At 44.0% G+C, this 18,135-nt stretch overlaps 1 protein-coding gene across 4 annotated transcripts; it reads right to left on the bottom strand.

The window, feature by feature from the left end:
• On the bottom strand, positions 1 to 16,443 carry etv5a (ETS variant transcription factor 5a). 4 transcript variants are annotated; one of them, XM_046363181.1, is made up of 13 exons: positions 16,288 to 16,443; positions 14,550 to 14,683; positions 14,067 to 14,160; positions 13,932 to 13,991; positions 13,119 to 13,169; positions 10,321 to 10,444; positions 9,879 to 10,190; positions 7,716 to 8,008; positions 4,553 to 4,615; positions 3,975 to 4,040; positions 3,495 to 3,664; positions 3,141 to 3,248; positions 1 to 2,929 (listed from the first exon to the last, which is right to left on the bottom strand). In XM_046363181.1, the coding sequence occupies exons 2-13, from the start codon at positions 14,595 to 14,597 to the stop codon at positions 2,693 to 2,695; spliced, it is 1,626 nt and encodes a 541-aa protein (XP_046219137.1). In that variant the 5' UTR covers positions 14,598 to 14,683; positions 16,288 to 16,443; the 3' UTR covers positions 1 to 2,692. The 4 variants fall into 4 exon arrangements, with proteins under 4 accessions (XP_046219137.1, XP_046219138.1, XP_046219139.1 ...); XM_046363182.1 differs by having other exon boundaries at positions 3,147 to 3,248; XM_046363183.1 differs by having other exon boundaries at positions 13,944 to 13,991.
• Positions 16,444 to 18,135: the final 1,692 nt, after the last annotated feature.

The following is an 18,135-nucleotide window of genomic DNA, read 5'->3' as shown; positions in this document are numbered from 1 at the left end:
TGAAGCAGAAAGGACATTTTATTGTACCCAGTACAGATCATTATAAACTCAGTGTAAGGTACACGTTGTGAAGAGGGAGAGAAGGTGAAGCCTATACAAGTGCAGACAACCCTTGGTCAGGGAAAAGACTATAGGTAGATACACACATCTCTTCATCTGAAATGACACCCTTTTCACTACACTGAAAAGTACAAAACGTTATGAATACCGCATGACAGACTGACCATGTGAAAGCTATGATCGCTTATTGAGATCACTTGTTAAATCCACTTCAAATCAGTGTAGATTTATTGTTAACCTTTATTTAACTAAGCAAGTCAGTTATGAGCAAATTCTTATTTTCAATGAGAGCCTAGGAACAGTGTGTTAACTGCCTTATTCAGGAGCAGAACGACAGGTTTTTACCTTGTCAGCTCGGGGATTCGATCTAGCAACCTTTCGGTCAAGTCCAACGCTCAAACCAGTAGGCTGTCGCCCCAGTAAAAAATAAAATAAAAAATCCTTTAACCTTTTTAAACAATTGAGACATGGATTGTGTATGTGCCATTCAGCGGGTGAATGGACAAGACAAAATATTGAAGTGCCTTTGAACGGGGTATAGTAGGTGCCAGGCACACCGGTTTGTCAACTGCAGTGTTAGTTATTTTTCACAATCAGTGTGTATCAATCCCGTGTGTATCAAGAATGATTCACCACCCAAAGGACATCCAGACAACTTGACAACTGTGGGAAGCCTTGGAGTCAACATGGGGCAGCATTCCTGTGGAACACTTGACACCTTGCGGAGGGGGGGGGGGGTGATTCTTAGGTGTCAATAGGTGTTCTTAATGCTTTGTAAACTCAATGTATATAGTAAACTACTTTTGACCAGGGACAATAGGGCTCCGGTCAAAAAGTAGTTCACTATATAGGTAGTAGGGTGTCATTTGGAATGCAGACACACTATGAACCCCAGCCATACTACCCTTTATAAATAAGACAATATTCTTGTTCTTCACCCTTTCATTCACCAAAAATGGCCTCTAAAGCAAACTGTCTGCAGTAATAGTCGAGTCACAGGGATCCTGATATATATTTTTTAAGATGCATATGTTGTTATAGGCAGAACTATACAGGCTTATACAATAAAATCAAAACAGTTGCAGACTTAGCAAAAATATATATTTATATAAGTTTGTATTTTTCCCCATTTAAGAAACAAAACATGAACAAAATGCAGAGAAGTTTCACAATCTGCTTCTTTGTCCAGAGTAGAGCGATATGTTAGTGGACAGTTTATTTGTTTGAATACACCGTCATGCAAAGAGAAGCAGAGGTCTCTTGTTGACAACCTGTGATTGGCAGAAAGGAGTCCAGGGAACGGTGTAGAATTTCACCCCTTCGCATGCAAAGTCCTGAACAATGCCATCCTAGTGCATCTGAGAAATATAGTACACTCACTGCTGAGGAAACGTCAAGCACCCAATAAAATAAGATAAAAATAAGATTTCACCGTTTTAATAACTTTAGGCATGTATAAATTCAAAATCTCTAGGAAAAATTGACTGAGGTGTCCCTTTTGGAAAAGAAAAAGGATTCCTGCAGTGCCTAGTTTTTATTTAAGGAGGTGGAGTGCTAATTAGTCAGTCAGTTACAACTGAGGCAATATAAGGAGTGAGTTTATGGAGAAAAAAATAAAGGGTGTGGAGAATGTCTGGTCGCCCCGAGTCCACATCCAACATTCACCCCATTTCCTTTATACTGCAATTCTTTTGACCATAGACTGGTGGGCTTTTTAAAGTAGTGCTCTATATATAGGGAATAGTGTCGTTTCAGATGTAGCCACAGCTCTGAGAGCCTGGAGTTTTACGCTAGTAGGGCACTCACAGGTAACCCAGCAGAACAGAACAAACACTAAATAATTACTGGATAAAAACATTGCCGGGCCGGCATTAAACAAACAAAAACGTAGGCCTCTGGTTGGAGGAATCCATCCATCTAATCTGAGACCATAGAACGTCCCAGTGGGTTAGAGCACTACTAGGTCTAGATCTTTAACCAACTGTAGAAAAGCCAGCATACTTACAGACATTTCTACACTAACGTTTAAGCCTACAGAAACAAATAGGTCTGTAGGTTTGGAGTTTTTTTGCAAATTAAAGTCCTTGTTTACACAGATCTTATTGTTCATATGTGGCAGAAAATATATAATTATGGGGGACGAAAAAGGCAACTACAGAATAGTGCTGCATTTATATATATTTTGTCAGAATTAACTTAAGATACTTATTATACTCTTTCAGAAAAAGCAGATTGTCAATCAGAATTGTTACAATTCTTGCAGTCTGCGCAGAGAGACCGATCAGACAGTCCTCCGGCATGTTGTCATCATAATGCAGCCCCTGGCCCGCCATCACGTCCTCTTGGTCTCCATTGCAACAACACCACCTCGCCTTAAGTTGGCGGAACCACTGGAGTCCATTCCACACTTCCATGGCCCCCCCCCTCTCTTGGTACAGTAGATGATGCCAGAGATGGTGGTTGGTGCAGGTTTCTCCTCAGTCGTTTTCAGGGGGAGGGAGGGTTAAATTAATCTAAGATTGGAGGAGTAATTTAGCGGTAAGAGGAGAGGAAGGTTTCGGGTTTGATAGTTTCTTGCTCAGCCTCAGCCGTTTGATCTCTGGGTGGGGTTTAGTAGTAGGGGAAGTGCGCGTCAGTAGCCGTAGCCGTCAGGGAAGGGTAGGCCTCCTACACACTGCTCCCCAGAATCCCCCAGGTAAGGGGTGTTCTTGTCGTAGTGGGTGAGAGGCAGGGTGTCATCGTCCACCTGACCGCAGGGCAGACTGTCTGGGTCGGCCTTCAGGTTGGGCCTTTGGTTGTCAGGGAAGGCCATGGAGAACAGGGCCTCAGGGTCACACACAAACTTGTACACGTACCTCTCACCAGCAACCTGCAATAGACCAATCAGAGGATAATAAGTTAGTTTGACCCACAGAATTAAATAAAACACAAAACATTATATGCAACTATGGTTAGACCCTGCGGAACTGCAGCATCATCCCCCAAGGTTTATTCAAGTAAGCCAATAGCTAGCTTGCTCCGAAGGCAGCTTAATGCTGTTGCTAAGTAGAAATGAGGAAGGATAGAAAGGGTGAACCTGCCTTTACCTTCTGCATGATGCCCTTCTCGTAGTAGTATCGCAGAGAACGACTCAGCTTGTCATAGTTCATGGCTGGCCTGTTCTTCTGGATGCCCCAGCGGCGAGCCACCTGAAGAGAAAAGACAGAAAATACTGAACATCTTTTTTAAATATTTTTTTAAACGAAACAAAAATAAAACGTTGAGTAGCTAGCTTTCAATAGTCTAAACTATTATTAGGACCAGGGCACAGACCTGACCTCTTAAGTCATTGTTGAAGATTAGCTCAAAAAAGAAAAATTCACCAAATCACCCATGTTTATCAATGTAACAGTACAATAAAACCCTGATTTAAACAAAACATCTTCCCAACGGACCTCTTCAGGCTCTATGAGTTTGAACTCCATGCCCCGGCCTGTCCAGGCGATGAAGTGACCGTTGGCCGGGTCGTCCAATAGGGTGACCAGGAACTGCCAGAGCTGCAGAGAGCCACGACGCTGGTATGGAGGGCAGTCACGGTACACCGAGGGCTCCTGCTTGACCTTCCCTGTGAAGAGGGGGAAAGAGAGCGAGAAACAGAAAGAGCTGTATCTGTGAGAACTGTACTCCACCAGTCAGCTACAGGGTGGTGAGACAGTGAAGTGGAGCAGGCTGCTCATTTTACACCTGCCTGCCATCTCAGCTGCTCAAAGGAGACTTTCTACAGTTCTTCTCCTTTAGTCAGTGATGCAACAGACATCCTAATAATCCTGTCCTTTGTTCCACTGCTGTCAGCATTTGAGAGAATCCTCCCTGTGCTGCGTGTAAATCCCCCCCAAGGGACAGGATCCAGGGATGTGAAAGTATATATGTTTTACCTTCAAGTCTGTCAGGAACCACACAGGTATCGTCATAGTACAGGTGAAGCTCTCTGAAGGAGAAACCTGTAATATGAGAGAGAGAGAGACATTAGCTAGGGCGTGGGAATGCGGCCTCCATTTTGCTGTGGAGGCCAGCTACTAATGTTCTAGGGGGACTAAACTGCTCACAAAGCAATATAGCCAGGCAGCCTCCCAAGAGTGGAAGATTCTGTTGAGCTAATATCATGCAGTGCTGCGGAGCTGTGTTGAAATGCTCACATAGTGAAAACCTAAACAGGACTCGTTGATAGATGCAACATCCCGAGAGACGTCATTCTAATGTTGAGCTCTACCATCCGGCCTGCCCCATTACCCAACCATGCAGCACTCTAACAGGGAAATATGTCCCAACAGGGTCAACGGCTACCATGGCTTTGAGAGAGTTTCCCTTGTTTTATTAGCTGCTATTCACACACCTTCCTAGTAATGTTTATTGCAAGAGCTCTAATAAATACGATTTACAATGCTTTTATCACATGTCAAATAAACTTGAAATCCTCCTCTGCTAAGACAGGAAAACGGTTACAACAACTTACTTTCATGGTTGTTTTGGTAGAAGGTCCCTGCTCTTCCAAATGTAGACTGACAGATAGGCACTTCTATAACAGAGGGAGGGGAGAAGACAGGTTACACTGACTGCCTCTTTCCATTCTCACACTCTAAACACAAAAACCTCTGCCATGAGTATATTTAGCCGCTGCTAGTAAAGAGAGATTGTACATATTTACTAGTAAAGGGAGCTCATGCATACAAGAAGTATCCATTTACTGTATGTGTGTCACTGGGATATGTTCGGTTTCTGTTTGAATTGTGGCACAAACTATTCAAGTTGCATTTGTGGTCCCAGCCATTCACGTGGTTGGTGACATGAGGATGAACAGTGTGGAACAAAACGCTTTACGACTGTTCTACCTGCTGCTGCAGCACTTCCTCCTCTTAAATAACTGGCTTTGACCTAGCAGCAAAACAGCTGGGCTGGAAAAGTCCACTAGCTATCCCATCACATCTGTTGGAGCGGGCTAAGCCCTGATCAGAGCACACTATGCAGCGCGCAACAGGCCTCGCATGTCCACTGAGCCCCCAAATAGGATTACCCATCGGCATTAGAACGGGTTGGGCTTTCAGATATTAAATCACAACAATCAAGTTACGCCTCTGTCGCCCATGGGATCAAGCCCCGCCCCCTTTAACTTCTGTGTCATTGTGGCGGAAGTGAAGTGTCCCCACCCACCCTACATTTACGGTCCTCTGCTGAGGAGCAGATCTTTATTACACTTCAGGGCCATTTCTACAAAATGTTTAATCTAGTACTGTCAACGCAAGTTGAGCCTGTTACAGCATAATATGCTCTATCCAATTGCAACACATTGGATGCCACTGATATATATATATATATATATAGCACCAATTTTGATCATAATGCAAAAGTCATGCGGGTACATGTAGTCATGCGGGTACATGTAGTCATGCGGGTACATGTAGTCATGCGGGTACATGTAGTTCCAGAAAATAAATATATCATTTACAAAATACCCAAGTAGGTGACTTGGAAGGCAACACAAATCAAATGATATTCATGTAAGAAATAGTCTGATAGCTAACTCTTGGTTCAGACCTCTATGAGACATGTTACACAGTGAATGCAATAAAATTCTCTTCTCAATAATAGATTATCAGTACCTCCCCCCCTCCTAGGAGTCTTAACATTATTATTATTATATTAACATGTTCGATACCAATGTGTCTCAGAGAGCTGATGTTGCGACGAGCCTCCATGAAATATGCAGCCACAGGGTTCCTCAAGGTCATCACTCCTGATATTACTCCTGTGTTCTGCTATTCTAGTTTTCCTACGTAGCATAGACCATAGATATATCTGATCAGGTATATTTGTGGAACACGTAATGATGCCCTCAATCTCAAGAGCCTTGCCCGTAATAGGGCGATTGTGCATTTGTTGGAATAGTTACTGGGTACATCCGCCACCTCTGTAGTTACTGTCTGGCACATGGTCTAGAAAAGGTACTACGTAGCGCTGGTGGAAGACCTCGCGCCCCCAACATCAGTCAAATGGGGGTGTCTGAAGACGACCCACAGGGGCTCTTTAAACGTCTTCTCCAGTTGTGGATCAGTGCTCGATGTGCCAGTGTCTTTTAATGATGTGGTCGGACTATTTACCAAGTAGGGAGTACCGAAGGGCGGGGAGGTTTGGGTGTGAGGCTGTCACCCTGGGTCATATTTTCATAATGTTCCCTTGCGCCGTGCAGCCATTCCTCTGGGTAACCCCGCTGTCTGAAATGCTCATCCAGATGGGCGGCTTGTTTGCCATGGTCACTGTACTACAAATCCTGCGTATGCGACTATTGGCTGATGGGGAGGCTCTTTTTTAGGAGGTATGGGGGGGGGAAAGCCGTCTCCACATAACTGGGAATTCATGTATAGGTCCATGCTAAAGACACACCCCTCCCTCAATCAAAATGTTTTTTTTTTATGTTAAAAAAAAAAAAACTATAAAAGCAGGAATATTTTCAGTCAATGGAGGTCACAATAAGTCTCCCTGGTGGCTTATACATTTGTTTTTTCACCCACCATGTGTCATGTCCGTAATGGTTACGTGAGGTGAAATGTGTATATTTTGGGATGTAGACACTCCGTTTTGACCTGAAGAGCCGTTTTGGATCATCGTCAAAAGCAGTGAATTGGGAGCTTTAACAGTGTACGGGCCTTCTTGTTGTTTACTAGTATTCTTTATTAGCCAGGCACCTGTTTAAGTATGTGCGTATGGGCTATGCCCATATACACAAATCCATCCAGAGAGAGAGAGAGAGAGATGGAGACAGAGGCTGGGCCAGTGAGCCTTTATGTTGATGTACGTATTTATAGGCTGTAAGAAGCTTAGCATTACGTCACTGGCCTCTCAATCAAAGCTGAGAGGGAGAATGAGGTGGACAGTGCAAAGCTGGCCTGGGCAGAGGGAAGGAAGGAGAGGTGGGCACTGGTGGCAGAAGAGGGACAACAGCTGGGGGGGCGGGTACACAACTGTTCTTATTTTGCCACCTTACCTATAGGTAAATAGTGTTGGATTGCGTAGCTAAGACTTTTGAGATGGGAGACAACTGCATCTGGCAAGTCAATCTGCATATTGAATTAATTTCAATGTAATGGTAGTAAAGTTCATACTTGCATACTAGCTCCCTCTGTAAACACAGCGTAGTGGCCCAAATCTATCCTAGGTAGCATAATACTAGTAAAGTAGGTTTCCTTGAACCTGGCCGGGATGACGTACCTATTTACCTGTTGGCAGAGCCTTAATCCGGGCTCAGAGATTCATGTTTACTGGCCTGAGGGTCAGAGAGCAGTGTGATTTAAGAGCCACGCGGTCATGTGAGTGTTGATACAGCGCTGTGCAAGGCAAGAGGGGTTTTAACTAACTCTCCCAGGACAGCAACCATAATCAGAGAGCCCCAAGGTTGTGTCCGGCTTACCCATCCTTCTTTCCTAAATACGCACGCCCTTTTATGGAAGGAAAGGACTGGTGGAAGAAATAGATTGAGTGCACACTTGAGAAGGGTAGATAATTGGAAGTAAAGACTCACACCCTCAACCCGACGAGAACCCTGTGCGTCAGCTACAACTTATGACCCAAGCCGCCTTGGGTCAGATCGATCCAGAGCAGCCTGGAGGTAACCAGCCACTCACCAGAGTCGAAGCAGAAGTCCCGGGGCTCCTGCTTGATGGACATGGGGTGGAAGGCACCCTGAGAGCCCATGGAGGGGACACCCTCCTCGGTGTAGCGGGGGTCCAGCAGCTCTTGCTTGAAGCCATGTAGACCAGGGACCAGGGGCTCAGACATCTGGCGGTGGTAGGGGGGCCTCCCATCCCTGGGCAGGGTGCTGTGGCTGGGAGCCTGCTGCTGGGCCAGGAACTGGGGGCGAGCCTGGCTCTCAGAGGGAGGGAAGGGGAGACACGGCTCCGACATCTGCCTCTGGAACCTGGGGTGGAGGAAGACATGGGAGGGTGGTTGGATGGTGGTTATTAATGAAAGCTGTTGATATAGAAAAAAACTGAACAGAGATTGAATGAAAGTTTAAAATATTCTAATTAACTACTTATGGTTATTGATAAACTGTTTGCATAAAAACAGATTTAGAGTGAATGAAAACTGTTGGTGATAAAAGAGTGAGTCTCTTGAACTATTGATGAACTTGAGAATCCAGCTTTAGACCAAGACACACAAGCCACTCAGGAGCCAAATTGGCTCACTTATTGCAATCAAGCCAGTGAATACACGCTGTAAATGAGATGTTGGGGCAGGTGTCACTAGCTAGCAGATATAAAAAGATTCTCCAGTGACAGTAAGACTCCCTTTTCTAGACGGAGCTCATTGGCCTGGACACCAAAGATACAAGGCCAATGGCTTCTGGCTGCACATTGGTTCCACATTACTGGCTGGTGATGACATGCCCTGCGTTCCAACACATCCGACCAGGAGTCCTGTCACAGGTGGGGGTGACAGGTGGTGTGTAAGGGGACGTGGGTCATTCTCACGGGGGTCTGGTTTAGACAATCTCCAAAGGAGGAGCCTGCCACCCGTGGCCCTTCCTCAACATCATAAGTGCACTTCCAACCCTAAAGTCAGCATTAGTGAAAGGTCACAAGGCCTGACACTCTCCACTGAGCTTGGTGTTTTAAATGGCACGTTGGGTCTCACAGGGCAATGGAAACATGAGCTCATGTCTCCTTGAGATAAAGATGGTGTGTACATTTAGAGCAGTCAGAGTAGAGAAATACACACACGCTCATTAGTTTACATGTTAGTAAACACATGGAAGGAGTCCTTCATCGGTTGGTCGATGTTGGATGTTTAATCTCCATATTCAGAATATTTACCAGAGGCAATAAATCACTTTTCTCCACGGTAACCCGGTATTTCCCAACAAAAGCAGAAGTGTCAATCAAAAGCATATCAAATCAAATTTTGTATCACTTGCGCCACATACAACAGGTGTAGACCTTACTGTGAAATGCTTACTTACAAGCCCTTAACCAAGAAATAGAGTTACGAATATTTGCTAAATAAACAGTAACAATAAGATTACATAACAATAGTGCGGCTATATACAGGTCCGGTTTGGGATGAGTTGGACCGCACAGTGCAGGAAAAGTAGACAACAAGTGCTCAGCATATGTGGGAACTCCAAGGCTGTTGGAAAAGTATTCCAGGTGAAGCTGGGTGGCTACTTTGAAGAATCTAAAATAGTTACACTTCATTAACACTTTTGGTTACTATATGATTCCATATGTGTTATTTCATAGTTTATATGTCTTCACTATTATTCTACAATGTAGAAAATAGTTTTTTTTTTTTTATGAAAAAACATTGAATGATGTGTCCAATCATATGACTGGTACGGTATATCTTTACAATTAAAAAATTTGAAGCAAAAGCCAGATGGAGCTGGGTAAATTAGACAGTCAGTCTTTATATTAGTGTAGCTTAGACTATGCTGCAGCAAATGTAGGCCTACCTGTCACAAGAAAAACATTTACCATGAGTTGATAAGTCTACATGCATTGAACTGCGCTCCATAATGAGATGGGCTGTCTGTCCCCACCCTGGACGTTGATTCATTATGCAGAGGCAGTAGGGAAGCCAGATTTACACATCGCATATAATTTAACAGTTCCATTTCACACCATGATGTTCATATAAATCATTTATTATAATTGACTGGTTGCAGTTATTTATCCTGGGAAAAGGGGAGTGGTTTTGGGCAGTGAAGCGCAGTAAATCTCAGTAACCGGGTTCCTGCCACTCAACCCCGGTGAGTTGTTGCAGCACAGCATGACAGGACCACTCACCTGTGCTCAGGGCTGTAGGTGCCATCCTGACTGAGGTGTGAGGGTGGGCAGGGCACTGCGAAGGGTGGGCTCTGGCTGTGGAGGGAGAGCGGCCTCTGCTGGCTGTGGGCGGAGCTGACTGCTTGGTTGCCAGACTGCCCGTGCTGCAGTGGATGTGGCCCAAGCACCTGGTTCTGATTGGGTATTTGAGGGGGAGGAGTCTGCTCAGTGAGTGGGTGTGTCCCTGGGGTGTTGGTAGAGCTGCACAGTGACACAGGTGTAGAGGGAGGGGTCAATGGCTTGTAGCCCAAACTGGGTTTCCTCTCATAGGCACTGTGGAGAGAAGGAGATACAGACAAAGACAGACAGAGGGCTTGGGTCAGCATGGTGATAATACTGGGCTCTTGTCTTGTTGGTGTGGTGAAAGGATAGATTTATAAATCAAAATAAAAACGGTCCACACCTGTAACTGTAAAGGCACTTCTCTCCGTACGGCATGAGACTCCTGTCCTGGCTACAAGGAGAAATCTCTTTGGAAGGACTCAGTTCCCGTTTAATCTTGGTTTGTGGGGGGCCATGAAACATCACTGAGGAGAGAAGGAGGACGAGGGGCAACACATCAAACATTGCTATAGCGAATTCAACCCATAAACAGTGAAGACAAATCGGTGCTTATTCAATATCCTCGTTGATCATTTTCAATGGTATGGACATTGGACAGTCTCTTGTCTTCTCCCCTCAACCATTTGTCACATGTTAATGACAGCGGACACCACATAAAAAAGTACTATGGTACAAAAATTAGTATTCACTGTAGTGTTTTTGCAGACTAAGTGAACTGTAGTATTTACATTACATTACATAGAGTTTTGACATAGAAGTTGAGAATTTTTCCTTCAGAAAACCTACTGAAGAAATACTAAAAGAGCATTTTTCCATAACCTGTAAGTAGGTAGGACTGGGGTCTGAATGGATGGTACTGCTCTTCTGCTCTTTCTATAACCTGTAAGTAGGTAGGACTGGGGTCTGAATGGATAGTACTGCTCTTCTGCTCTTTCTATAACCTGTAAGTAGGTAGGACTGGGGCCTGAATGGATAGTACAGCTCTTCTGCTCTTTCTATAACCTGTAAGTAGGTAGGACTGGGGCCTGAATGGATAGTACAGCTCTTCTGCTCTTTCTATAACCTGTAAGTAGGTAGGACTGGGGCCTGAATGGATAGTACAGCTCTTCTGCTCTTTCTATAACCTGTAAGTAGGTAGGACTGGGGCCTGAATGGATAGTACAGCTCTTCTGCTCTTTCTATAACCTGTAAGTAGGTAGGACTGGGGCCTGAATGGATAGTACAGCTCTTCTGCTCTTTCTATAACCTGTAAGTAGGTAGGACTGGGGCCTGAATGGATAGTACAGCTCTTCTGCTCTTTCTATAACCTGTAAGTAGGTAGGACTGGGGCCTGAATGGATAGTACAGCTCTTCCTATAACCTGTAGGGAACACAATATTCTAGTAAGAACTGTAGTATTCAAAAGTAAACTATTTTTTCATGTGGGTCAACCAAATAAAACCTCCATCAGGATCATACCATCACCACGGTCTGCACGTGACATCTAAAATCTCCCCTTTGATTTCCATTAAGGACCCAGACTTTGTCCCAAATGGCACCCTATTCAGTGCACTACTTTTGATCCAGGGCCCATAGAGCCATTTGGGATGCAGTCCCAGTCAATACCCATGAATCAGTGTGGCCGTAACTCAATGATTTTCCTCCCCTCACTGTAACCATTAGCCCACTAGATCTCCAGTCTCACATCGGCTCCCATTTCCGGCGCCACATAATGGTGTAGTGAAACTGGATACCCGGGCGAGAGGAGTGTCAGGAGCTGGATGCCTCACCCTAAACCTGGGTCTGATGGACCAGGGACAGGAGCGAGGGAAACAATAGGCACATGAGCCAAACTCCCTGTATATGCATGCTATAGAAGCCCAGAGCAGGGCAACATGCAGTAATGCTTCAGGAGAGAAAGACTGTATAATGGACCCCCCCCCCCTTCTAGACAGGGGTCGGGATGATGGGAGGGCAAGGCTCAGTACAGCACAATGCAGGAGGAATGTGTGTGCGCAGCGCATTGGCTGCCATGTGACGGCCGGATGATTGCAGGCACGGCAGGGGCCACATGGAGCTGGTGAATAGAGGGCCTGTGAGAGTCTGGCCCCCTGCCTGGCTAAAGGGGTTGCTGCCAATCACATACGCACGCGCACACATTATCCTGCACACTTACAAACGCACAGCTATGTCAAGAACTATACTGCAGAAACCACAGTGAACAAACTGGCGTTCTACAGTCTCCTACACACACCCTAGCATGGGCCTCACTATCTAAACACACGTGATGTGACGGCATCAACCTCAATAATATGGTGCAACATCTCAGCTTAGCGGTCAATACATTAGAACACACTGGGCTACCATGTAGATCTGGATCCATACACTAACAAAGACTGAGCAACCACGTCCCGTCTCTGCTGCCACATCAGACAAAAACAAACTGTAAAATACACTCCATTGAACATAACTCAAATATTTCCCTTGGCTGCCATATAAAGGCTCTGTACACTGCAGACAAATGGGGGAAAGTGGAGCTGTACAGAAACTCTAGGAGGTGGGAGAAAGACTGGACACTCTTTTGGATAGAGGTGGGTAGACCCATTCCAGAAGCTGAGTGTGAGTGCATGAAAGAGTGAAATCAGATGAGCTTGGCTCATGTGATGCCCCATGCCAATCGCTTGATAACATCCCCCCAAAAAATGGGGTGGGGGGGTATATTCCCAGAGGAAAGGTGGTTGAGGGAAAGAATAAAGTCAGGACCTGGCAGAATGAAAGCAAGAAAGAAAAGGCAAACAAGCAAGATCTTGTCAGGGGTTGTTATCTTAAAGATGAACCCAGTCAATGTAGCAGAGTAAAGACTTCAAGAGCAAACTGAGTAAAACTGTGAGGGCAAATGGCTCGTTCGGTGAAGCAGTTTAATCCTGCAGGCCTAGGTTGTCAAGCACAGCAATAGTCCCAAGATCAGATCTAGCTACATTGTGTGCTTGGGGGCACTTGACACGGTCTCTGACGTCTGCAGAATACTCAAACGTTTGACAAAGTTGGCTGGGATTCAAAACAGCACGGATACCTAGATCCAGAAGACACAGGGCTCTGGCTGGATCCCACCGGTCCCACATACCAGCCTGGTAGAAATAATACATCTCAGGTACTCACAGCTATCAGACTGGAAATCTGGGACAAACTGTTCGTCATCAGGTACCTGGGCTGTGGAGGGAGAGAGAGGAGAGTTAAAGTGGATACTAACTGGGCCTCTGCCCGGTGAACAACATTTGAACTGTCAATCTCATCTTAGGGTCTTGATTCAAAAAGAGCCAAAGGTATTTTGTTCAACCCACCGCGGGGGGGCTAAGTTGGCCGTTACTTGGGCACTTTAAACAGGGACTATAGTTGTCACAATCTCAAAACATTGGACTAGTCCCTAATGAATTCACCTTTGCACTACTGGTGTTGTTGCCAAAAGAGGGAAACTGTCTAATAAGAAATTGAATAACGACAATTAAAAGGTGCGTTTAAAGAATTGTTATAAGTCTAGAACAATTTTTACTTTATCCTAGTCAGCAAAGTTGCTCATTCATGGGACTTTGCTCTAATTGAGTGCACAGAAAGAAAACCGTAATATTTAAAGTGACCAGCTTTGGTTAATCGGTAATCTGCCAAATTGCTCGATGAATCTTAACCATTTGTTGGAAACATAATTAAACCACCCAAGACATTTGACCAATTATCTCACACTTAGCCTTATTTTCTAAATAGTAGCCTTATTATTCTGCATGCACAGAAGGCAGCTACTTCAAGGGGAATTGTAATGCTTGGCCAAAGCTGTCAGATATGGACAGTTTTTAATTAACATAACCAATGTCTACCAGAGGGCAAGTGATGTTAGATGATGCTGAGAGCAACAGAATACATCAAAATAAATTCAGCAGAAAAGGGAAGCATTCGGTATCAACTCTATGGTATACGTACAAGATAACTCACCTTCTGCAATCCAAATCTCCTGTAACTGGCTGAGGTCTTGGAACAGGTCTGAAACAGAGGTTAAATTAAAAATGATGATATGCTATGACAAGGTCACAAAGGGGAATTAAGTTGTCCAATTACCTTCCGTGTCCTGGGCGAGTTCTGTGTCTACAAACTTCCTTTTCCTGTTGTCGATGACTGGTCTGCTGTATGGTTCCTCCACATGAGATTTCTGCTGCAATGATGAAAACACAACCAACATGTTAGTGCCGTCTGTGTCACTCAGAGCCATTTATGTATGTAAATGGCTCTGGTGTGACTCATGATTGAGACTGAACGCCACGTCCCATCCAATCCACTTCTAGCTGGAAAGTTGACAAGCCTAAATCTATGGCTCTCCTCCAATATCCACATTAGAATACCATTTATAATACATGGCCAATACATTCTGCATTCCAAGTAGTATGGACGTGTAGATATTGAATTGGAGCGTATGATGATGTCCATGCTTAGGATTGATAAAGAGAACCATAGAAATAGAATAAGTAGAACCAGCATCACCATTCAAAATTCAATGGTTCTAGTAATTCTATGAAGAATACCAGACATGAGGAGCATTCTTACATTGGGTGGGACCATAAATGGGACTTGCTGGTCGTAGAATCGGTCCATGTTAACTGGGTCTCCAAAGGTTCCCAGAAAAAGGTATTCGCCTTAAAGCGATAGCGCGAGGGTCACTTTTTGTACTAGCTGTTCAACTGTGGACAAAACATAGAAACATGTTTAGATCAAAACTCTTGAGTACTCTGGGAGTCACCTAGTTTATCCTTCACTCATAGACAGACCTGAAAGCAAGCTGAAACCTTACTACCGAGCTATAATCAGCACCTATACAATAATCTCCACCCCTCGTGCTTTTAAGTGAACATGCTGGTTAAGAGCATGCACAATGTAAATACACTCTGTAGTTGTGTGACTTATGTAACTCTTACATAAGGCAAAGCCAACCATCTGTGCAGGCGATTAGGAGACTGCAATAATAATCAGCTAAGACTGAGCTGGGAAAACTTAAGGATGGGTCTTAGTCCTGTACCTATTTCAGGATACTGCACTGGGTGACCATGCGTTGTATGAAGCACAGATGAGTGTTACTGTACAGTGTTTAACCCCAAAACAACTTGAGACAGTGGAGAACAGTATTAGACAAGACATAAAAACATTCTATAAATAAAGTCCAATGGAAACGGCTCTTTACTATGCCACCATTCTGGGGCAAAATACTTGTAGTAGATACTGCCCTTTAAATATAAAAATGTAGCACAGCTGTCGTGTCCCCTGGGCATTGCAAAGCACGTTACAGTGAAAAATATATAAAGTCCGGGAATAGAAAACAGTAACATTAGCCTGCCTACATGTCCTTCCATTCCACACGGATACTTCTCGCGCTCTAAACCTCCTCAAGAGTGATACGAGTCAGTCACTAGACTTTAACCCCGGTTTATTCTGACGAATAAAGGCATAGCTGGCCAATCATTAAAGAGACATATAGTAGCAACACATTGAAAAGATGCATTTACTAATGCATACAATGTGCCAGTCCAATAGTGTACACAATGATGCACATATTGACAAGCTGTGAAAACAGTAGCATTAGGTAATGGCCCATATCTATTCCAAAATACGCTATCACAATTTAGAATAATAGCCTAATAAAGCTACAATTTGAATGGAATTCACGCCTTCGATCTTATAACTTCTGCAAAAACTCGGTAGTGGGACATTGTCGGCAATCAAGAAAAGCAAGACAAATTACTTGATAATTATACTATAAGCTAGAAAAACTAAATGACATTAAGACGCTTTTGGTTTCAAATAGTTACTGAAAAAACATCCTACTAAAAAATCTTAGCCATTTTATAAAAGCAAATTGCAGCTAATAGGAGATGAATAACATCCTACCCAACACCCCCTCTCTTCACTGAACCCTTGTTTTTGTCAATGAAGTGAAACTCGATCCGTATGGAACAGAGAAAAAACCTGACCTCTCCATTCATAAAATCACAAACAGCAGATCAACCTCGGAGATTAGAAAACTAAAATATGCAGACTCAGATAAAGGTACACGCAAATACACAGCACAATTTAAAAACAGGAATATAGTGCATAGCACAACTTAATACAAAGCGAAAGAAAATGGTTGCTAAAGTAAACGCTTTCTTGGAGAAGATGGCGATCCGTTTTAGCCCATGGCAGAGATATACATTTGCTGTTGCATGCACTCGTAAATTTATGGACATAATAGATCGCTACAGAGACCTATCCAGGCAAATTGAAAATAGAAAGCATTAATATATTACTCAACCTGTGCGTGTTTCAATTCCTTTACAGTATGGAAAGAATGCAATAAAAAAAATCCACAAAAGACACTAACGTCGTCTGTCTCCGTTTAGTGATCAATTTATTCGGTCCGTCCGACTCCCAAAACTTGACTGAGCCTATAGTTAATGGACGGTTAGTTTTCCCTGGGGCTCGAGTAGGCTATACAGAGAGGCACACGCGTATTGGCTCATTGGCATTGTCCTTCAAGTAAGTAACCAATGGGTATCTTAAACTCATTAATTATACATGAAGTGCTCAAGGACCAATCGTAGCGCAGGTCCGTCCTATATTTGTGAATGGCTGGGTTTCATTCATTGTTTTTCAGTTAAAACCGCTGAGGGACAGCTAAATAATAAAAAATAAAAATTTGGTCACATACACATATTTAGCAGATGTTATTGCGGGTGTAGTGAAATGCTTGTGTTCCTAGCTCCAACAGTGCAGTAGTATCTAACAGGGCAGTAGCATCTAAAAATGATTCACAACAATACACACATCTGAAAGTAAAAGAATGTAATTAAGAAATATATAATTATTAGATAGAGCAATGTCGGAGTGGCATTAACTAAATACAGTAGAATATAATACAATTTATACATATGTGATGAGTAAAGCAGTATGTAAACATTATTAAAGTGACTAGGGTTCCATTATTAAAGTGGCCAGTGATTTCAAGTCTATGTATATAGGGCAGCAGCCTCTAAGGTGCAGGGTTGCATAACCAGGTGGAAGCCGGCTAGTGATGGCTATTTACCAGTCTGATGGCTTTAAGATAGAAGCTGTTTTTCAGTCCATCGGTCCGAGCTTTGATGCACCTGTACTGACTTCGCCTTCTGGATGATAGCGGGGTGAACAGGCCGTGGCTCGGGCGGTTGATGTCGTTGATTATTTTTTTGGCCTTCCTGTGATTTTGGGTGCTGTAGGTGTCCTGGAGAGCAGGTAGTTTGCCCCCGTTGATGTGTTGGGCAGAACGCATCACCCTCTGGAGAGCCCTGCGGTTGCGGGCGGTGTAGTTGCCGTACCAGGTGGTGATACAGCCCGACAGGATGCTCTCAATTGTGCACCTGTAAAAGTTTGTGAGGGTTTTAGGGCCAAGACAAATTTCTTCAGCCTCCTGAGGTTGAAGATGTGCTGTTGTGCCTTCTTCCCCACATTGTCTGGGTGGGTGGACCATTTCAGATTGTCAGTGATGTGTAGGCTGAGGAACTTGAAGCTTTTCACCTTCTGTACTGCGGTCCTGTCGATGTGGATAGGGGCGTTCTCCCTCTGCTTTTTCCTGAAGTCCACGATCAGCTCCTTTGTTTTGTTGACATTGAGTGAGAGGTTATTTTCCTGGCACCACTCTCCCAGGGCCCTCACCTCCTCCCTGTAGGCTGTCTTGTCATTATTGGTAATCAAGCCTACTGCTGTTGTGTCATCTTGATGACTGAGTTGGAGGCGTGCGTGGCCACGCAGTCATGGGTGAACAGGGAGTACAGGAGGGGGCTGAGCACGCACCCTTGTGGGGACCCTGTGTTGAGGATCAGTGAAGTGGAGGTGTTGTTTCTTACCTTCACACTTGACTGGGAATGGGTTGCACCTACTGAGAAGGGGGAGGTAGAGGGGAGATGGGACGAACAGGACAATTACTGACTTCTTATTTCATTAACTTATTTATTTTTGGTTTGTTTGGTGTTTTATCCTGTATCCATGTTTACATGTTTTTACTGTTTTAAATTCTTTATCTATGTACTTTTTGAATATTATTGCCTGTCTGTGATCTGAACCCAACATAGAAAAAAAAGAAAGAATCAAAGGTTGGTCACAAGAAAAGTAGTAAACCATTCTCATC

This window comes from Oncorhynchus gorbuscha, linkage group LG09, assembly GCF_021184085.1.
Source record: "Oncorhynchus gorbuscha isolate QuinsamMale2020 ecotype Even-year linkage group LG09, OgorEven_v1.0, whole genome shotgun sequence".
Classification (NCBI taxonomy): Eukaryota; Metazoa; Chordata; class Actinopteri; order Salmoniformes; family Salmonidae; genus Oncorhynchus; species Oncorhynchus gorbuscha.
The sequence above is the reverse complement of the archived record's forward strand: the minus strand, read 5'-3'. Positions and strand labels throughout refer to the sequence as shown.

Coding starts and splice junctions, on each gene's coding strand:
- etv5a (XM_046363181.1), bottom strand. CDS start 14,597: ATGGACCGATTCTACGACCAGCAAGTCCCATTTATGGTCCCACCCAAT. Junction 10,191..10,320: donor AAGTGCCTTTACAGTTACAG/GTGTGGACCGTT, acceptor TTCTCTCCACAG/TGCCTATGAGAGGAAACCCA. Junction 4,616..7,715: donor GGACTTCTGCTTCGACTCTG/GTGAGTGGCTGG, acceptor CCTCTGTTATAG/AAGTGCCTATCTGTCAGTCT.